At 57.4% G+C, this 21,883-nt stretch overlaps 1 protein-coding gene across 1 annotated transcript in view; it reads left to right on the forward strand.

The window, feature by feature from the left end:
• Positions 1-89: 89 nt before the first annotated feature.
• The window catches only part of TNS1 (tensin 1), a 221,014-nt gene continuing 199,220 nt past the window's right edge, over positions 90-21,883 (forward strand). Inside the window, exon 1 of the mRNA XM_036422215.2 lies at positions 90-376. Within this exon, the coding sequence (XP_036278108.2) occupies positions 209-376 (168 nt within the window). The 5' untranslated portion in view covers positions 90-208. The remainder of the gene's footprint in view (positions 377-21,883) is intronic.

The raw sequence follows: 21,883 nt of genomic DNA on the forward strand, positions 1-21,883 counted from the left end.
CTCCCTGGCACTGGTTGTGCCCGTGTCGCCGCCCCTCGCCGCCCCGGCTCCCGGCTTCCAGGCTCCGGGAGGGAGGGCCGAGCCGGGCCGGGGGCGTCGCCCCCCTCCGCCTCCCGTCGGAGCGCCGGGGGCCGGGGGGCGGGCCGGCTCGGGGCGCCCGGTCCCGCCCGCGGTGCGCGGTGCACAGGCCGCTCCGGGCGCCGGCCGGATGGGCTGCACCGTGAGCCTGGTGTGCTGCGAGGCGCTGGAGCCCGGGCCCCCCGGCGGCCCCCCGCCCCCGGGCAGCCCCCCGGGGAGCCCCCCGGGCCCCGCGCGGGGCGGGTGCTGGGAGCCCGGGGGCCCGGTGCGCGCGGAGCGCAGGCGGCTGCTGCCTCAGGTAGGCACCGCGGCGGCGGGCGGGGGAGTGGGCGGTGGGCAGAGCCAGCTCACCTGGGACAGGTAAGGGGCCGAGCCAGGAGAGCGCCGGGCAGCCGCTGGGAGCTGGGCAGTGAGTGAGGGCAGGCCGCCCCAGGGGGATGGGCTGGGTGAGGGGAAGGCACAGAGTTGGGTGAGGTCTCACCTGCATTGCAGTGCCCTGGGGAGGAGGGGGAGGTGGCACCTGACCCGTAGAAGGCAAACTGAGGTGGGGTTTAGGGGCACCTCCAAGACAGCAGGGCTGGGGAAGGCACCTAAAGCGTCCTGGTGCCCCTCCGGGGAGCTGTGGCTGTTGTCCCTGCCCTGGGCCTCTCTAGCCCAGAGGGAGGGGCCCTCTGAGGCAGGGGGACCCCCCCAGAAAAAGACCGCCCCAGGATGGTGGGGGCGGCGGGACCCTCGCCCCTGCATTCTCTGCCTGGGTAAGTCTTCCAGCCTTCCAGTGGGGACCTGGCCCCCCGGGTGGTGCAGGCTGGTGTTTGCTCTGGATGGGGCATCTGTCTGGGAGGCACCGGGGCTGGTACAGGTGTGGGCCCTGGGTCTCTCCCAAGAGGAGGAGAGGGAGATATTTGGGGTCACTGGGGACTGTGTCGCTTGCTCCAGGCTCCTGGCATAAGCCTAGCCTGCCTCCCCGAGCGGGGCGGTGAGAGGGGCAACCTTCTGAGATTGGTTTGCTGAGCGGGGCTTGGATTATGGTGCTGCGGTATGTCTCTCCACCTGGGTGCACAGCGTGTGAGGGACTCAACATGTACCTGTGGCTGCATCCGAGCTCCCTTCTCCTCCTTTGCCGGGGCAGCCAGCGAAGCCAGGTGTGTGTATGCATGTGTGTGTGTGTGTGCTTGCACACACATGTCTCAAAGTGATCCCTCTGCCCCACTTGCCTGGATGCCTCTCGGGGCACAAATTATGGCATATTCATGGCTGTGCTCCGCCGTGCCAGGCACAAGGCTGTACTTATAAACAGAACTCTCTGTCCTTCCTGAGCGCTGGCCTGGTCATCACCACGGTGACAGACCACGGCGAGGGACACGCCTGGGGTGTCGCCGTTGCAGTGGCTGGTGGCCTGAGCCTGGCTTGGGGGCCAGGGGCGGGATGAGGCCTGGGGGTGCTGGCTGGGGGGGCGTTGGCTGCTCCTCCCAGCCTGCTGCTGCTCAGTCATGGCAAAGGGGCCGAGGTCCAGCCCGAGAAGGTGGCGGGGCAGAATCCCTGGACTTGCGGGCCCCTCCAGGGGGCCTGAGAGCCCTCTTCTCCCTTAGAGCCTCGAGTTTTCAGGGGAAGGGATGTCACAGCCCCTCTTCCTTATCTGTCTCTGTCTTAGACCCTTCTTTCTTTCTTTTTTTATTTTTTAAAAATATTTTTATGGATTTCAGAGAGGACAGGAGAGGGAGAGAGAGATGGAAAGATCAATGATGAGGGAGGATCATGGATCAGCTGCCTCCTATATGCCCCACACCGGGGATCCAGCCCATCCTGGCGCATGTGCCCTTGACCGGAATCTAACACGGGACCCTTCTGTCAGCAGGCTGATGCTCTATCCACTGAACCAAATCAGCTAGGGCCCCAGACCTTTCTTGACTTGACTTTCTCTGCTGGTGGGTCTCCTTGACTCCCCGTCTCCCTACCTCTTCCACTCCCATGCAGCCAGCTGTGGGGGAGGTGACAGGGGGCTGAGGGACAGGCTGTCTGCTGAGATGGAGGGAGGAGCAGGGCACTGGAGGTGGGTGAGCAAGGAAAGGGGAGAAGGAGGGGGAGGGGAACGTGTGTGTGTGTGTGTGTGTGTGTGTGTGTGTGACAGCCATGGGGACAAGGATGGGGACGAGTGTCTGTCTGCATTCAGATGAGCTGGTTTCCGAGCTGCCTCTTGAGAGAGCCTGGCTCTCACCCATGACTCACTCCCTCCTTTATCTGCAGGACCACACTCTCCCGCCAGCCCAGCCTGTGCCCACTGCCCTGGCTCTGGCTCCAGAGGTGCGGCTATGGCTGGCTGGCCTCTTCCTTGCCAGCCCCCTTCACCTCCCATCATGTTACCACTCGGGACACTTCCATGACCTCGGAAAGAGCAGCCAGGAGACCGCCTCCCTAGAGGAGGTGTTTCACCAACTTCTTGTGGACTGTGGAGGACAAACATCGGGCTCTCAGGCCCCCTGGGAGTCAGGGCTTAGAAGCTACTCAGGCATCTGGGCTTCCAGCCAGGGCACTCCCACTGCCATCCTGCCATCAACATGCCACCATTCCTGCCACAGACCATTCTAGCCCCCATCCCCCTTCCCCGGGCCAAGCTCCTCTCCGGGGGCCACAGGCTGTGCTCAAATCACTGGTCCCTACTCCCAGCCTTTCCTGTCTTCTCTCCACTCTGGGCAGCCCCTCCCTGCCAGGCCCTTCTGCCCTCTCCTCCTGCATGCTGTCCCCAGGCTTCCCCCTAAGCAGACGGACCTCTGCACAGACCACCCTGCCCGCTCTCTGCTTTCAGGCCCCATTGCCCACACGGCTCCTGCCCGTCCTGGATCTGTGACTTGCTCCCCCTCTTTGCTCCCAAGCCCCGGGGCCCCTGCTTCGGGTTATCAAAGCCTGGAGGTGTGGCTCTGCGTCCCTCCAGCGGCCTGGCCTCGTCCCGGTCCTGTGACTGCCATACACACCAAGCCCTCCTCCAGCAGCACATGCCAGCCTGCCAGCCTCGGGAGAAGGGAAGGTGGGGCTTGGCATTCCTCCTGAGCGTTCCCGCCAAACCTCCTCTGACCTGGGCGCCAAGGGGCCTGGAGGGCATCTCCGGGTGCCAGCCTCGCCTCCTCACTCTCTGCCGTGTCCCGATACAAGTGGGTGCTTGTCGGGTGGTGGTGGGAGCAGAGGGAGGGAGACTCTAGGCTGCTTCTACCTTTTCTCTCTGAAAGCCAGTCCCTGGGGCCAGTCCATCGGGCCTCTCCATCCAGCAGCCCAGAGCCTGGCAGAGCTAGGGGAGCCTCCCTGCCTGCTTATGGTGGGGTCCTGCACTCCTGATGGAAGTGCTGGGTCTGATCTAACGCCCTCTGCTATGGTCACCTTCCTTCCTCTCTCCGGTTCTATAAAGTATAAAATCCCCAGCGCCGGAAAAGGATCTTGGTGAATCCTGGGAGGTCACAGATCTGTTTGAGAATCTGATGAAAGCGATGGCTGCTGTTGCTCAGGAAATGCTCATGGACATGGCCACACATACACAGCCATTGCGCACGCGCGCGCGCGCGCGCGCGCACACACACACACACACACACACACACACACACACACACAGTCATACATCCCCTGAAGCCTACCCATGGTCCTGATCCCTCCAACCCCTGCATGTCACAGTTGAGCACACTGAGGTCCAGAGGAGGGAAATGACTGGCCTGAGGTGACACAACAAGTGACAGACCAGGACCACAACCCAGGGGTCCTGAGCCTGGACATGCGGGAGTTCTGTTCCCAGTGGTAACTTTTCCCTTTTCCAAACGCTACCACCTGAAAGACTGGACCTGGCCATTTGTTTATTCAACCAGCATTTATGTTTTGAGGTTTTGGATATTGATTACCTTAGTTTTGAATAGAATTTATTTCATTGTAAGTTTATGTATTTTTTATATGTTAATTTTATTGAGAGATAATTGTATAAGTTTAAAGTGTAAGGCATGTTGATTTGACACAGTTATATACTGCAATATGATCACCACAGTGGTATTAGCTAATAATTTTATCATGCCACGTTATTCTTTCTCTTTTGTGGTGGGAACAAGTAAGATCTAGCCTCTGAGTCAACAGGCATTCTTGAGCAGCTGCTCTAAGCCGGGCACTGAGCTAGGAGCGGGGGATAGAGCGGGGAAGCAGTCAGCCCTGTGCTTGCCTTCAGAGGGGGTATTAATCCAGTGGGAGAGAGAACAAACTGCCAACAAGCGATTGCACAAAGACGGAGATTACTGGAAACAGGCATAGGGAGGGGAAGTAAAGGATGTGAAAGGAGAGACCAATGGAAGGGAGTTAGATTGGGAGCTGCAGGAAGTGGCATTTCAGCCAGCACCCCTAGTGCAATAGCAGTCGGTGAGGGAGGACAAGCATCTAGTAGTGGGAGCAGCACCCTTGGAGGTCCTGAGATGGAGAAGAGTTGGGAGTTCTTATGGCATTTTACAAAGGCTCCCTCTGCCAGTTCCAGGTTCCTCCTAAGCCCTGACATCCATGTGGTATGTGTACGGGTGGGAAGGGGTGAGAGGCAAAGCCGGGCGACCTGGGGAGGTGGCCACAGTCACGTGGTGAGTGACAATGGTGGTTCCAGTTAGCGAGGTGGTGGGCCATCAGGAGGGCTGGGTGTGGGGGTGAGGCCAAGGCTGATTTAGGGGAGAAAGGACAGGACTCGGAGGTGGGGTGGGAGGGAGAGGTAAAAAGGATTCCCCTCGCCTTACAAAGATGGTAGCTGACAAGGCTTCATCAAGCATCCCTTTATTTGAGTTCACTGAAGTGTTTCAAAACCCAGGAAGTACATAAGCTTCACTTACCCAATGTACCCGGCACTCAGTCAAGGAATAGAGCATTGCCCACACCCAGAATTCTCCTTACCGTTCTCTTCCAGTCCCTAAGTCCCCTCTGACTTCTACCAGCGAAGATTTGCCTGTTACATAGAACTTTCTATAAGTGGATCACATTGTAGGTGCTATTTTGTGCCTGACTTCCTTTGCTCAACATTCTGGCTGTGAATGCCGTCCATATGCTTGTGTGTGGTGGTAGGTCATCCCTTCTTATTGCTGGATAGTGGTCCATCATGTAAAGATATACAGTTCACTTGTCAGTTCTGCCCCCTGACAGGCATTTGGGTTCTTTGTAGCCGAGGTGTTCGCGGTAGCACTGCTATGAGCATCTTCGTGCATGCCTCTGGCGGCCCTGAGTTCTCCTTTCTGTTGAGCAGATTCACCCCAAGCACCTCCAGAATCAAAGGCATCTTTCTCTCCAGGGAGTACCCCAGGCATCTTGGGATGAGAGACATCCTGGAGAAGGAAAAGGGGAGGATCTCTAACACCCTAATATGTCCTCTTGCTTGACCTCTAATGTGGAGTTCAAGTGTAGGAGGTGAAGGAGGAAGAAGTTTAAGTTTAAAGTGTAAGGCATGTTGATTTGACACAGTTATATACTGCCTGAGGTGACACAACAAGTGACAGACCAGGACCACAACCCAGGGGTCCTGAGCCTGGACATGCGGGAGGCCAAGTTGGTGTGGGGGTGGGTGGGGTCAGCTGACCACCTCTCTCAGCCATACCCACTCTCTGGGGGTAGAACTGGGTCCTTGGTTGATTGGATGGTGTGAGGCTGGGGCTAGGGCCATGCCCTCTAATCTTTCTTTTCTAAAAGGCAGGAAGCGCCGAAACTGGTTTGGCTCAGTGGATAGAGCGTTGGCCTGTGGACTGAAAGGTCTCAGGTTCGATTCCAGTCAAGGGCATGTACCTTGGTTGCGGGCACATCCCCGGTAGGGGGTGTGCAAGAGGCAGCTGATTGATGATTCTCTCTCATTGATGTTTCTAACTCTCTATCCCTCTCTCTTCCCCTCTGTAAAAAATCAATAAAATATATTAAAAAAATAAAAATAAAAGGCAGGAAGCCAGCCATGCCTCCTTGTTTGATGTATGAACTTGTCAAGGGCCCTGGCACCAGGGCCAAGTGTGGTGCCAAGGGCAGGCAAGCAAAGGCAGCCCTGGAGGGGCAGCAGCCTGTGAGTGGGAAGCAGAGGCTGCCATCTGCTCAGAAGCTGAGTGTTGGGGAGCAAAGGGGACCCAGGTGATGCCAAAGTTCCAGGTCCCCTTGCAGACTGATCCCTAAGTTGAATCCCTTCCCCTCTGACACACCAGTCCTGGTGTTTCTGGCCAGCTCCTTCGTCTCCCAGCCTGAGTAGCTCTGGAGTCCAGAACAGGAAGCTGGGTCTCCAGCCCACCCTAGGGAGAGGGGATGGAGAGGTCACAGCTTTAGGCTTCCTTTCTAGCCAAGGAGAATAGAGTGTCAGGATGCCTCTGGTGCTATCTGTTCACAAGTCTGTCTTCCCAGTAAGACTTTGAGCCAGTGTTTTCAGGACTGAGCCAAATTTTAGTGAACTTTGTATCCCAGGAACTTAGTTAGCAATGGACATGCAGCATCTAGATGCTCAGTCAGGGTTGTCCAATGGATGCATGGATGGATGGTGAGAGTGGGGCAGGTAGAGACCTCTGAGCAAAAGAGAGATCACAGGTGGAGGACAGGAAAAGATGAGGATCATCTATTGGCCTTGGACCTCCTCCTGGGCCCGAACTCCTTCTGGGCATCCAGTGGGGAGGCAGGGATGTAGGGGTGGGCTACAGTGAGACCCCTGGGTCAAGCTCATGGTTGGAGGTCAAATAGGAATGCCTGCAGGGTTGGAGGAGGTCAACTGAAGACAGTGGGAAGGGAGATAAGACATGGTGATCAGCTGGGGCCGATAGTGCGTGGCCGTCACAAGGAGGCCCATGGGGGTGTCTTTTGGCCTCAGCGCAAGCTTTTGCCTCTATTCAGCTCTTCTTGGCCTTTTCTTGGCACCTCCTTTCCGGAAACCTCTGGGTGTCCTGACCAAACCACAATTCGCCACACTCCTGCCACAGCTGAAACCACAGTTGTTAGGAATGGCCAGGTGGGCCCATAGACCCAATCCGCAGAGCCTTCTGGCAACCAGAGCCCAGGTGTCCTCAATTCTCATTTGTCTGCTCACCTCTCAGCCTGTCTATCTGTCTACCCACCTGTTCGTCCCTCCACCATCTTCTACCCATCCACCCTTCATCCTCGTACCTATCACCTCTCCTCTCACCCACCTATCCTCTCCATGTACCGCTTGGTTTGTCCAGTAAGCCCTCACCCTCTGTGTGTCACCCACACACACCAACCCGAGACAACGTGCAGGAAGGCCTGCCACGCTGCCTTCTGGTTCTAGAGCAGGCAGAGGACTGTTCTGCCTGGAGCAATCTGGGAAGGCCTCCTGGGGGAGCTGACAGTTGGAACTGGGCCCTGCAAGGTGAGTAGGAGTTCACTGACACTGAGGGGAGGCAAGGCCACGTTAGTCAGGCCCAGAGGAGGGAAAGAGTGTGGTGCCCTAAGGGAGATGTAGAAGGTGGTAGGGCAGAAGCCTGGCCAGAAGCTGGGAATGAGAAAGGCCTTGAATGCCAAGTTAAAGAACTTGGACTTTAGATGTATGGGGTCCACAGAGAGCCCCTGGGAGGGTCAACCAATGCGGGGGTTTAGTCTGCATCTTAAACTATCCCTGACACAGGGTGGAAGGCGGATGATGGGAGGAGTGGAGTGACTTGAGCCTGCTAATGGGTGTTTCTCACGTGGCCAGACCAGATGTGTGTGTGTGTGTGTGTGTGTGTGTGTGTGTGTGTGTGTGTAGGGGTGCCCTGGGATGCTGGCCCCCTTCCATGTCCCTGCCTTTACATCCACTAACCCCTTAGTCCCCTCAGCAGCACCCCCAAGAACTGGGGTCTGGCAGGCCAGGAGTTAAGCCGAGCACTCACCTGGAGGAGGTGCAGCTGGCTCTCTGCCATGCTCCTTTGGCTCAGTCTCACCTGCTGCCCGGCCCAGGCGTCACTTCCATGGAGGCTGGGCAGGGGACAGGCCTGGCTTTGTTGGGACCCTGAGACCAGGCTGGCTCTGCTGCCCTGCCCTGGAAGGGCTGGAGGATGGGGAATGGAGGGGGCGGGTAGGGATCAAGATTCCTGGGCCCTGGTGCTGCTAGAGCTCCTTGGCTGGCACCTCTGGCACACCCTAGTCACATGCCGGAGGGGGGCGAGGTGGGGTGGTTGGCCAAGGATGGCAAGAAGTGGGTGGGGTCAGAAAGTGGGTGGGGCCACATCGCCCTTCTTCTGCTTCCTCTGGTCCAGCAGCTCAGCCTGTCCCTGCCCTGGGGAAAAGAGGCGCTCAAGCTAGTAACATCAGGGTCCTTGGGGGGCCCAAACCGATTCTCCTCAGTGTCTCATTTCCTCCTCTTTCTCTCTCTAAATCTCTCTCACACTCTATCTCTGTTACTTTTTTTTTTTAAAGTATATATTATTGATTTTTTACAGAGAGGAAGGGAGAGGGATAGAGAGTTAGAAACATAGATGAGGGAGAAACATCGATTAGCTGCCTCCTGCATGCCCCCTACAACCAAGGTACATGCCTTTGACCTGAATCGAACCTGGGACCCTTGAGTGTGCAGGCCGACGCTCTATCCACTGAGCCAAACCGGTTAGGGTATCTCTGTTTCTTTCTGGGAGTCTGTGATGCTTACTCCTCGGGAGTTTCAAGTCCCTTTCCCACCCCCATTCTTCCCTCCCAAAAGCAGGAGGCAGGGATGACGGCATCTCTCTTGTAGAGGAGGCAGTGTGGAGTAGTAGTTATACTAGTAGCCTTTGGGGTTAAACTAAGTTCAGTTCAGGCTTTGCCACTTCAGGGCTGTGCATTGCTGAGCATATTATAATACATAGCCTCTCTGTTCTCTGATATCCTTTGCTTCCCTTAAAAGCACTCAAAGCAGTGTGGGACACATTAATAGTTTTCAATAAGGGGTAGGTGTTGTTGCCGTTGAGATGGTTATTGAGTGATTGTATTAGTCTGCATCCTCTCCTCTGACAAACAGGATGGGATTAAATATGTAGAGATTTTATTAGGGAAAATGCCGAGTGGAAGGAAGAAGCCAGGAAAGGCTGGGAGATGTAAGACTTACCCTAAGTGAAGGAGAGAGGGAGGGAATGAGCTCCAGACAGTAGTGTCCCAGACGTCCAAGCACTCTAAGGAGCGTTCAGCAGAGGGAATCCATGAGCTAGAAACTGGCCGGGAAGTCTGGTGGCTGTCAGGTCTGGGCTGCCTTAGAATCCCCTGTGGGAGGCATGGCCCCCGCAAGCACAGCAGTGACTTTGAAAGTGCACAGCGGGGGCCTCTGTCAGTCCTGCTCCCTTCAGCAGCGGGTCTGTGAGATGTTTGCTTTCGTTGGGATACGGAAGAGAACAGGGCCTTCTGTCTTGGGGGCTGGATTCGGGGGTGGGGGGTGGTTTGGAGGTGCAGGGGATGATCCAAGTATCTGGAAAGAGGCCGAAGCTTAGGCCCAGGCTATTGTGCTCCCTTCCAGGCCTGAGCCTGCTTGGCCTGGCTGCCAGCTCTCTTCCCTTAGGCCCTAGGGCCTGGCTTGAGCCTGGGCCATGGCTGTTGAGTTCAGATCCTTTGCCCTAGTCCTGATGGATGGGGTGGCTGTGCTTGGGGCAGAGGGTGACTCTGCCTGGCCTCTGACACTCCTCTCTGTCCCTGTCCCCCCATCTTCTCTTCCTGCTGGGGGTGCTTCGGCATTGGGGGGCAAATGGAGGCAAAGGGGCGCTAGGCCAGTGAGAGTCCAGCATGGGGCATCCACTGCATGGTGCAGCTCTCCATTCCCCCCCTGGACAGAGCCATCCTCCTCAGAGTGCACTGGGGTGGGGCGGGGGAGGGTGAGATGGGCACCCTGGCACTATCCCTGACAGTGACCTTGGCGTTTTCTGGGGCTGGTCAGCGTGTGGCACAGGGGGTGGGAGCAGATGCCAAGCTGCGGCACCATTAGGGAAATGAAGTTGGAGCAGGAGCAAGTGTTTCTGGACACTGAGCTGAGGCCAACTGTGGGAGGTCAGACCAGGCCCAGCCGGCCCAGGGTGCCCCCCACCCCCGCCGCTGCCGCCGCCAGCTCCTGGCTACTGCAGGGCAGGCAGACTGCACTGAGCTGTGTGAGCCATCCAGACGGCCTCTTGAACCCCAGCCACACACTATGCTAAGCAGGGCTAATTTATTCCCTTGTTTCTTAATGGAATTGCAGCGAGGCAGCAGCAGGGGGGCAGTGTGTTAGAGGTTTTGCTGGGGGGAGAGGTCCTCTGGGGGTCTCCCACATTCTGCTGCTGGACGCCTGGGCTGCCCGTATGACTGCCACGGCCCCTCCCAGGGCTTCAGCTCAGAGAGGAAGCCATGCAGTGGAGGGAGCAGTGACCTGGGGACAGGCAGCTGGCTGAGTCCTTGCTTACTGTTTCCTGGCTGGGTGCCCTGGGCAAAGCAGTATCTCTGAGCCTCAGTTTCCTCATCTGTGAAATGGGGAGAACAGAGCCCACCTCCCAGGCTGCTGGGAAGAGCCAGCTTCACAGTGTCTTCCAGGCTCTGGGACACAGTGGGCAGCAGGCGGCACAGTGTGAGCTGTCCACACTCTGTTCGCATTGGCACCTCCTTTCCCTCTTCTGCCACCGTCTGCAGTTTGGAGTCCTGGATCCTGAGGTCGCCTGGAGATGGGGGAGGAGGGAGGAGGCCGTTCTGAGGGCGCTGCTCTGGGGTTCAGGGACCGGGGGTGAGGAGGGGACAGAGGAGCTTAGAGCATCATAGCAACAGGGTGAGAGCGGACTTGTGGTGGGAAAGCGTGGAGCCAGGGGTTGGGCTCATCTGGTCACAAATCTGGGCTCTGGCACTGACTGGCTCTGTGGGCCTCAGCTCCCTCTTCTGGAAACGGGAGCCACGGCACCCACCTTGCCAGGTTAGCGAGGGGATCCAGGCAGCTAACGTGTAAATTTCCTAGTGCGTCTAGGCCCCCAATAAACACCAGTGTCCTTCCCCTGGCAGGAGCTTCTGAGGCCGTTTGGTTAACCTTTTCCCTTCTGGCTTGGCCAAGGCGTCCCCTCCGAGCGCCTCTCAGAAAGCAGGGGGAGGACTGAGGGAGAGCCCTGGCCCAGCAGGCAGGCAGGGGGGCACGCAGCAATGGCGATAACAAACTCCCTAAAAGAGCCTCACACACGGCTCACAACAGCCCTGATGTGAGCGGATACGACGTGAGCAGGCCTTGTCCCCCTATTTCACAGATGGGAAGGTCGAGGCCCAGGGAGATGCCTTGCCAGTCTCACCACTTAGTGCAGAGTGGAACGTGAGCCAAGTCTCAGGATTCATTGACCTGTTGGCCTTGCTCCTGCATCTTGCCTGTCCTCCTTCCTCTGAGCGGACGGTGCCCCCTCCCCCAGCAGTGCCATAGGGAGGGGCTTCTCAGTTATCAGGGGTCCCTCTGGAGTGAGAAGGCATTGCCTTGCTGACTAGTCAGTCCTCCGGGGACCACCCTCCCCCACCCTGGCCTGACCTCCAGCCCCGAAGGCACCCGCCCCTCTTCCAGCCAGACCAGAGGCAGTGTGGGAACTGGGGAGGGGTCCGCCTGTGGCAGCCACCCTCTTCGGGGATGGGGAGGGGCTAGGCCCAGCTACCTCCCTCTGAGTTACCTCCTGCAGGCTGGCACCCTGACCGCCTCCTCCAGGAAGCCAGTCTGGCTCTGCCTTTCTCCCTGCCTCCTGAGCACGGGCTCCAACCCCACTGGCCTCCGTGGCTGTGAGAACAGCCCCCCTCTTGCTTCCCAGATGACACTGGCTGGGCATTCCAGCTCTGGGGTCTTCCCTCTCCCCCTCCTTCCCCCATTTATCTCCTCCTCTGGGAGCCAGGAGCCCTTTGTGAAGGCCTTTGTGTGGAGCTGAGCTCCCAAGGCCAGGCAGGGGGACAAAGGGACACCCCTCGCCCTTCCCCATTGTCCCATCTCTTCCCAGGAGGCCGAGCGTGAGTGTGTGTTTGTGAATGTGTGTGTGTGAGTGTGTGAGTGTGTGTGAGTGTGTGTGTGAGAGTGTGTGTGTGTGTGTGTGAGAGTGTGTGTGTGTGTGTGAGAGTGTGTGTGAGTGTATGTGTGTGTGTGTGTGTGTGTGTGTGAGTGTGTGTGAGAGTGTGTGTGTGTGTGTGAGAGTGTGTGTGTGTGAGAGTGTGTGTGAGTGTGTGTGTGTGAGTGTGTGTGTGTGTGTGTGAGTGTGTGTGTGTGTGTGTGCACATGCATATATGTGCACACTTGCATGTATTCAGGTCCCAATCTGGCATATTTTCTATGTAACTTGGGGACAGGGAGGAATCGTGAAGGGACTCAGGGAGGCAGAGCAGTCTTGGGCCCCAACCAAGGCTGAGAGGCCCTGAGGGAGAAAGGAGACTGAAGAGGGGAACAGGGCCTGGGCATGCACATGGGAGAAGGGCCAGTCATGGACCTCTGGCCCCAAAGTGGGTGCCGTCACCCCTCAGCACCTCCACTTCTCTGTTCTCTCCCTCCTTCTGGCTTCCTGTCTGTTTCTCCCTCTCCTCTCCCTCCTCTGACCCTTCCCTGTTTCCCCACTTCGCTTTCTCATGCCCATTCCTTGTCCTCATCCTGGCATCTGCCTTCCTTGGCATGGCCCCTTTCCCTGCGGAGAGACGGGGAGCACCCCTCCCTGCTCCAGAGAGGCCCCGTCACCCACGGCCAACCCAGTAATTTAGTCTTTTCTTGACTTCTGCTCTCAACTCGGCCCTCCTGGGCCCTGACTGAGTGCCCTGGGCCCCCCTGTTCTCGCCCCTCCCTCCGTGGGGGCCCCTCGTCCCAGAGGCGCTATTTCCTAAGCCTCAGGCATGCTCCCCTGTACTCCGGCCAGCTTGGTGACCCCACGGACTAGAATGACGCCGAGTGGCTGGCTGCCCACTGGGCCTGGCTAAAAATAGACGTGTGCTTGGTGTGCTTTCAGAACAGTCAGGGGCAGAGCAGGGTCCAGCCCTCAGGGCCCTCTGGTCCGTTTGGGGGGCATATTCTGCAGGGGCCCTGGGGCCTCCCACCGCCCCGCTGCAGCCAGAGGCTTGGTGGGAGGGTTTGGGAGGAACTCTCTGATGCTGGTGGCTGACACCTGGGCAGAGAGAGGTGTGTTGAGTGCCGGGATCAACCCAGGATTCCTAGCTGGTAAGAGTAGATAGTCTGGACTGGAACCCAAGTCCACTCTCGGATGGAGGCACCGATACTCGGGACTGAGACGGTTTGGTTGCATGCAGGTCAAGACAGTTCTCTTCCCCAGCTCTGCACTTCCGCTGCGCTAGACCCCGGCAATGACTCAGCCTTCTCTGGCATCAGCTTTCCTACTTGTCAGGGGCTTTCTGGCTCTTGGGGCCACTGCGAGTCCATGGCTGGCAGGGCTCCAGGCCCCATCCTGAGGTCACCAAGCTGGCAATCTTTTCCCATTTTCCACCCAACCCCCTGGACACTCTGTCTCTTCCCGGCCCCCTGGATCATCCCTGTGTCTGGGTCTCCGTTTCCTCTCTGGTCTCTGTATTGCTCCCACCGTGGCCTCTGGGGCCCTCAGGGGAGGGGAGAAATGCCGGCCTCTGCCAGGGAGGGCAGAGGGCGAAGGGGTAGATGTGGGCAGGGTGCCTCACGTGGGCCTCAGGCTTGGCTCAGTGTTTGACATTCCCAAGAGCTTCTTTGTGTGTGCTCTCTGAATATTTTCTCTTTAATCGCCCCCCCGTTCTGGCCTCATGAGTGCACTTTCTTCTCTGAGCTCTCTGAGAATATCAATATTTGTTTATCTTGACATGTTCTTCTCCCTCCATTCCACCTGCTGTCTCCAGGCCGCTCTCCGCCTCTATTGCTTCTCTGCCGGGCTTTCCTAGCTGCCTGGGAGCCCGGTGTGGGCTTATATTTCCAGTGGACACGGAAGAGCGGGTTGCTTGCCCTGAGGGTGGGAATGGACCCGGGAGGTCTGGCTCTAGGGCCGTCACTCTGGGGAAACTGCTGTCAGTGGCTTTGAGTCTCTCCTCTTGGGCTGGTCAGATCCCAGGGACACTGCCACCCTTCTGCCTGGGGGTAGGCGCCCACTGGCTACCTCACGCTCAGCAAACAGGCACTCACCTCTCTTTTCTAGCCATGCTCCTTCCCTCAGCTGCGCCCCGTGGCCCTCTCTGGAAAGTAGACCTTTGCCTCCCTCTGGGCATCGGGACGGGATTTGGAAACATAATCGCGTCTTTATTGCTCTACCAGCTTTCCAGACTCAGGTTCCCATTCCCCGGGACCTGAGCCTTTGGGTCTGGGCTGGAGAATCTGGCCCCCTCTTGGCTTCTCCCGCAGCCAGTTCAGCTTTCTCGGGCTCACGGTTCCCATTCAGACATCTGCTCCCCAGCTCCCAGGATTCTGACACTGTTGTCAGGGGCGATAATCAAAATATTTAACAAGAGCTCCGAGGGACTGAGTTGGGAGGCTGGAGAATTGCACCTTTCAGGTCAGGGCGGGGGGGGCGGGGGGGGCGGGGGTTGGGGAGAGGGGGAGGGGAGGGCATTGCTAAAGTGTCGGGAGGGTGGGACCCACTGGACCAGCAGTATTTGAGCAGTGGTTGTGCTGTGCCAAACATAGCTCCTAACTTCAACAACAAAATATTTTAAAAATATATTTTATTGATTTTTTTTTTTTTTTTTTTTTTAGAGAGAGGAAGGGGAGTGAGAAACATCGATGAGAGAGAAACATTGATCAGATGCCTCCTACACCCCCTTTCCCTATTGGGGATGTGTCCGAAACTAAGGTACATGCCCTTGACCGGAATCGAACCTGGGACCTTTCACTCTGCAGGTGGACGCTCTGTCCACGGAGCCAAACCAGCTAGGGTCAACAACAAAATCTTTATTTGTTTTTAGAGGTGTTTCAAAAGGGAGCAAAAGCCTACATGTGTTCAATTGGCTCGCATTACCCGCAGTAGCCACTTCCCTTCTTAGGGCTGAGGCCTCTCTCACCTGCAAGAGAGCAAGATGGGTAGCCGAAGGCTGTGCCCAGTGAGGAGGGTGGAAGATGCAGCCTTTTCTGGTGCCCTCCTGCAGGGCTGCTCCATGCTCTTGATCCTGGAGCAGCTGTTCCAGCTGTGGCCATCAATTGGGGCCATGATGGGTTGGCGAGGTGTGAAGCAGGCTGGGGAACAGCAGGAGGTCAGACGTGAGGAAGCACTTCCCAGCCAGCCGGGGCAGTGAGGCCAGAGAACAGAATGACCCGGGAGGCAGCGTGGCCTCCCTTCCAGAAACACGTTAAGGCCCGGTGGGACCTGGGCAGAGGGCGCCTGACTGCCCCTATGATTGCTGATTCATTGGTTTCCCTTTACTACCCCCTTCCTCTCATTAACGGAAAGCTGCTCTCCTGGGAAGAGGTTCCCTTCCCTGAGGCTAAGGGGCAGCCCCATGCAGAAGAGGAAGTCAGGACTGTGAGAGGCAGAGAGATGAGGAGCTCTGGGGACCTAGAAGGAGGGGAGAGGCCCCAGGAGGCAACCTTCCCTGAGGCCCAAGGCTGCCGGGAGAGAGGGCGTCCTCCAGGGAGATGGGGGCGGGCGGAGGGGGGCTTGAGGAGGACTGGGGGTGGTTCGTACCTGCAGGACAGCGCCCATCCTGACATTTTTTTTAACATTTTTTTACGGTCTAGTAAAGTCAAGCTTGGCATAGACAAGAATTTCCTGTCAAACCCTCATTTGCATATTCTTTTGCATCTGGTTTGCATATCATTTGGGGTCCACAATGGTCAGAAACTTCCTTTAGCAACAGCTTTCCTCCTTCTGAGGGGGCTCCGCTCTACCCCCTTCCATTCTCTCTTGCCCTGGTCCCAGCCCTGGGCTGTGTCCTTCCAGACACCCACTTGTCCTTCCTGGTCTCGGGAGGGTCCTGGGACGAGTGGGGAACTGAAGAGTCCCTGGGCCCCTTAAACAAAATGTGCCGCCCTTCTAGCCAGCTCCCAGTCCTTCCTTACAGACTTTCTGGAACAATAATGGTGTTCCCCCAGCCTTTTTTTAAATTTTATTTTTATTTTTATTTATTTATTTTTTTAGTGGGCTCAGAGCTCCCCCCATCCCCACCCCATCCTCTGCCTGCATACCCTTCGCTCTAGTCCCCCGTCTCCCTCCCAGTCGCCCCCCCCCCCCTTGAGACAGGAAGCTTACGAAAGGGGACAGGCTGGTACTGGACAGAATCAGGTCTGGGTGAGGAAGAAGAGGGATGCCTGAGGGTCAGGAATGTGGATGGGAAGTGGTTCCCGACCCCTGAGCTATAAGAGGACCACATGGCGGGAACAGGTTTTGGTTTCTGTAAGAGAAGCCATACAGAGGGTGCTGAGTTAGGTGAGGCTGGAGGTTTGGGGGCCAGGGGAGCAGGCCAGCCTGTTTTCCGGCTGGAGTGAGCAGGGACATCTAATACTGAGGCTCTTATGTCGAGTTATGGAAAACTCAAAACTCAAACCTCTTCTGGGGTTCAGAGGAGAGTGGGGAACAGCAGGGAGGAGATAGGGTTCTCTGGCAGTGGGGTGCCTCCCTGGACGTTCTGCCTGTTGTCTGACTTGCAGATCTCCTGCTGCAGGCCTGACTCATTTCCTCCTGTTTGTCTTCAGTGCCCGTGGGAGCTCAGGGACTCACCGATGCGCTTCCTCTCCTGTCCTCTCTGCCGGAGAAGCACCTTCCAGTCCTCCTTCTGGGCTCCTTGCCCCCTCCCCCGCCTCTCCTCTGGCCCGTTTCCATCTCCTAACAATGCTGTTTTGGCTTCCTCCTGCTGGACTCCTGGCCCTCTTCCTGGTGCCCGCTCCCCGGATGTTGGGTGAACTGTGTGTTCCAGACCTGGTGCTCTGGCTGAGGGTCCGGGCGGGCGGGCAGCGTCTGGTGGGAGAGGGTTGGGCAGGGTGCAGCCACCAGACCCAGGCAGGCTTGGGGGTCAGGTGGATTTGCTTTTCAAGTCCCCCCAGGGCGCCCTCCTGGGCTGAGGCTCGGAGATGTCTGCCCAGCAGCTCCCGAGGGTGCCTTCCTTGCGGAGTCCAGTCGGGTGCCAGGCATTTCCACATTTAATTTAATCTGTGCAAGTGCCCCACGAGGCTAGGATCCTTGTCTCTGTTTTACAGGAGAGGAGTCAGGCTCAGAATGGGGAAATGATTTCTTCAAGATCATGCAGTCAGAAAGGGTCAGGGACGGGATTCAGACCCTGGTCTCTGCTGGCGTTGTTCCTGGCTTCTTCTCTGTGGGAGGGCACACAGGAGGTGACATGTCATGCATGTTATCCTGGTGTGCTCTCAGCTGCACCAGGAGGGAAGAAAGGCAAACACAGAACCAATTCCCCGGATGGCACCTCGTCAGAGGTGTTGCCTCTGGTCTCTGGATCCGACTCCTCACCCCTCATGACTTTGTGATGGGATTGGGCTGGGCTGGCCTGCCCAACGCGCTGCATCAGGAACCGCCTATCCCCTGTCTGCCTCGGGCCGGGCCTGCCTTGCTCTGCCCCGAAGCTACCGGACAGTGAGAATAGAAAGTGCCAGAAGCCAGGCTCAGGCGTGCCTGGGACCCTTCAACGAGGGGGAACGAGAAGCCACGGTGCACCCTTTAGGTCGAGGGCAGGACTGGGGTCTGCAGGTCCCAGCACAGCCCCCAGCCTTGGTGTGAGGGCTGTGGGAATGTTATCTGCCTCTGACCTGGGGTCTGACCCGGGCACACCGAGGTGCCAGCTCTCCTGGCTGCTGGCAGTGGTGAGAGGGTCACTTCCCAGGGCAGGCGTCCTCAAACTTTTTAAAGTGGGGGCCAGATCACGGTCCCTCAGAGAGCTGGAGGGCCGGACTATATGAACTACTAATTCCTACTGTAACACCTCGGCTGCGCTCACTGCCCAAAAAACCTGGCAGGCCAGATCAGACTCCTCTGCGGGCTGCATGTGGCCCGAGGGCTGTAGTTTGAAGACCCCTGTCCCAGGGGATGTGAGGTCTCCCAGGAGCATGTTCTAGGCGTGGCCCCCGGACCAGCCTGGCCTCCTGGTTGGGAATGAAGCTCCCCGGGAGCCTGGGTGCAGAGCGGGCTCCTGACCTCCGGGCGGCCATTGGGCCTGGAGGGAGGCCCTAGCCCAGCCCCCTGCCTGCTTCTGAAGCCTGGGATGCAGCCACCTCACCTTGTTGCCTGCCTCGGTTTCCCTGGCTGGCTGGTGGCACCCTATGCTTTCTTTCTGTCTCTCATTTTCCTCATACCCCCCACCCCCCACCTCTGCTGGCCTTCATTGCCTTTCTCTGAGTGATGGGCAGAACCCTCCTCACCCCCCCTGACCCACTGCCTTTCTGTGTTGTTCCCCTTCTCTCCCCTCACGCCTGCTTTCTCTCCCTCCCAGTCCATGGAGGGTTCTGGAATGAGTGGGGGACTGAAGAGTCCCGGGTCCCATTTCTTGAACTCGCACCCATTTTCCTAGGATGACTCGGCTGGAGAGGGGTGAGGGGTGCCAGGGAGTGTGATTGGGGGAAGCTGTCTGGTAGAGAGTGGGGGGGCGGGGAGAAAGGGGTAGGTGCTTATTTGTGTGTCTCTGCCTCCAGATGTCTCTAGCTGTCTGCCAGTCCCTGCCACTGTCTTTGCCGTTCTGTGCCTTAGTTCCTAGGACTTGGAAGGGGTAGGCGGTTAATACAGCTCTCCTGCTGGGCTGCCCACACTCAGCCCCTTCCCTGCCCTCCCTATCCAGCTCCGGGGAAGACCAGTCAGCGGGCTGGTTTCCCAGGCAGGGGAGGGGCTGTGTGGAAACGGGTAGGGGCAGGGGGTTGTGATTGCATTAACCGGTTCTGATGCAATTGGGCTTCCCAGACTTGGCCCTCCTCTGCCCCTCATCCGGGCCCTGCCCCCCTCCTCTCTCCCTCTCCTTCCGCACTCTCCATTCATCTCACTCCCTCTCCCAGCTCCATCAGAATCAATTAGACAGTCCCTGCTTTAATCTCATTGCAGGAGCCTGGGCTCAGGCCCAGCTGCCAGCTCCCAGGCCTGCAGTCTCCACGCTGGGCCCTGCAATGAACACCCCAGAGGCAGGGGATGGCCAGGATGACATCAGGAGCCTGGTTCTTATTTCTCCACCCCCCAGATGCTCTGCCTGCCCTGGGAGGGAGTCCAGGCTAGGGCTCTCCAATGGATCAATAACCACCATCCTTACAGGTCTTTCCCCACCCCTCCCCCACCCGCCATTCATCCATCAGCTGCTGGGTGGTGATGGAAGTCATCTGGAAAGGGGCCCAGAGGACCCGGGGTTTCCAGCTTGCAGATTAGAGGGGTGGGGGCGGGGTGGGATGAGGGTTTGGATAATGAGCTGCCAGCGTCTGAAGGCATTTATTGTACAGAAGACAGTGACCAGGGTCTCCTTCCCAGGCGAGGCAGGCTAAGGAGAAATGGCCTGGAGTTTGAGAGGGGGGCTATAGTCTCAGCATCAGGAGGAGCTTCCTGCCTGCCAGGGGTGAGAGACCCAGGTTAGCGGTGGTGAAGGGGAGAAAGAGAACTTACGGAATCACCTCCTTGGGAGACACAATCCTTGTCCTTCCTCTCCCCTCCTCTTCTTCTCTTCCTCCTCCCCTCCTCCCTCTCTGAGGTTGTGGAGCCGGAAAGCAAGGAACGAGGAATGGGGGCTTTGGTCCAGTTCTGGCACCGCCACTTTCTAGCCATGTGACCCCTTTCCAGTCATGTGTGTGCTGTGGTGGGGAGCAGGGAAGGTGCTGGGTCTCTTTCAAGTTTAATTGGGACCAGTACTAGATATTGAGGAGCTATTACAGAACATGGAGATGGGGTCCCTCGTCAGGGGTGGGTTGAGTAGGGATGTATAAACATTTCAGGGACCTTGAAAATGACATTCCCTACTGGCCTCTAATCCAGGGCTGTAGAGGGATCCAAAGGGTTTGGAAGCAGGGTTGGCTTCCCTCCCTCCATTCATTCATTCATTCATTCACTCAACCAGCCAATCTACCAAGTAACTCACGCAACTGTGAACAACTGACAAGGTCCTCTGGGAGTGGACATTCTGGTAGGAGAGGAGGTGAGCGAATCCACAGGAAGAGATAGTGAAGTGCTATGAAGAAATGCACCTGCTGTTGTTACACAGCCTGGGACCGGAAGACAAGGAAGGACTTTGGTGGGGGTGCCAGAGGATGTGGGAACTGGGAGGACATTGGCACGTATCTGAGGTGGGAGCCCCACTCTGCAGGGACCCTATCTGTTGCAAGGAGAGAAAACCAGGGGGCGGTGTGACATGTGAATTATGGCTGGGCATTTAACCCCGAATGAACGAACGGATGAATTCCATCCCTCTGGTGGATGTGCTGGGCTCCTGGGGAACCCAGCCTGGGAGGTGAGCCCCACGTGAGAGCCCTCTGCAGGCCGCAGGTGGAACCGCTGTGGCTGGAGGTGTGAGAAAGTGCCTGGAGAGCAGGCGGGCTCCGGAGCTGGCCCCATCTGATGGGGGAGAAAGGCTCGGGTCCCCGGGGAGCGGCCTCTGTGCACCTCTCTCTGGGTGTGAAAACGAGACCGGAGCCTCCGATCAGATGCCGAGCCATTCTCCCCTCACAGGAGCTGCCTTTGTCCCCCGCAGACAAAGCCGGCCGGGGGCACGGCGGCCCCGGGGCCCGGACAGAGGAAGCTCTGTGCCTGCCCTGAGCCAGGCGGCCCTCCTCCCGCGGCCTGTCCCCAGGGGGCTGCGGCTCTGACCTGCTCTGTTCTCCCTGACACCTCCGCTGACGGCCTCAGGGAGGTTTCCTCTCCTCCAGTTTCTCCGGGGAAAAGAGTGCTCTCGGGGTTCCATCTTGGGGAGAAGGCCCAGAGCAGCCCCTCTCTGCCAGCACGGCCTCCACACCGCCTGGCTCTCCACTCTGGAACCTCCTCCCTAGCCTGCACTCAGCATCTGGGGCTCCAGCTGCGGGGACAGGACTGGGAGTGGAGGAGAAGTTGGCCAGGCCCGCGGCACAGTCTGCCTCCAGCCTGGGCTCTAGCCGAGGAGAAGGTCCGGAGGAAGAAAGCTGGGCCCCGGTGTGTGTGTGTGTGTGTGTGTGTGTGTGTGTGTGTGTGTGTGGAGCAGAGCTGGGGTACAGTCCTGGGGTCTGAGGGAGCCGGGGCAGGGCAGGGGGTTCCCAGAGAACCCTTTAACCGCCAAAGATGGCGGCCACCTCTGTAAAAGCCCCCCTGGGAGGGAAGGGGGAGGGAGGAGCTGCGGGCTGTTATCAGGCCCCCGCCTGGGGGCTGAAGAGCAGTTTGAGCCTGATGGGAGGTGGCCCGTTTGATGGAGCAGGTTCATCCTGACCCTCACTGACCACGTTGCTACGTCTAATACCTGGCCCCCTGTGTCTGAGCCTCTGAATCTATTAGGTCTAGTAATAATTAATGTCGTTTCCTAATACTTTTAAAAATCGAATTTATTTAAACAATACAACAAAATTTAATCAACAATATAGTTGCTGTTGTTTTCTACTACTTGTGCCCAACGCTCAGGAAGCATTTTAATCCCTCTGTTGTAAAATTCTTGTGATTTTGATGCAAAAAATTCGGTCAATGCATTTTTGAGGCATTCTTCATTATTAAAATTTTTTCCAAGAAGAAAGTTTTGCAAAGAATGAAACAAATGGTAATCGGAAGGGGCAATATCAGGAGAATATGCAGGTTGAGGGAGAACTTCCCATTCCAACTGGCGCAGTTTTTCAGCAGTGATTCTTGCAGTATGTGGTCGTGCGTTATCGTGGTGAAGAATTACGCCCTTCCGATTAATCAGCGCGGGTTCTTTTTCTCTTAAAGCTTGGGCTAACCTTTCCAATTGGGCACTATACACTGCACTTGTAATGGTTTGGTTAGATGGTAAAAGTTCATAATGAAGAATTCCTTTAAAATTCCACCAAACACACAACATCACTTTTTTC

Source organism: Pipistrellus kuhlii, unplaced genomic scaffold (genome assembly GCF_014108245.1).
Source record: "Pipistrellus kuhlii isolate mPipKuh1 unplaced genomic scaffold, mPipKuh1.p scaffold_m20_p_7, whole genome shotgun sequence".
Taxonomy (NCBI): domain Eukaryota; kingdom Metazoa; phylum Chordata; class Mammalia; order Chiroptera; family Vespertilionidae; genus Pipistrellus; species Pipistrellus kuhlii.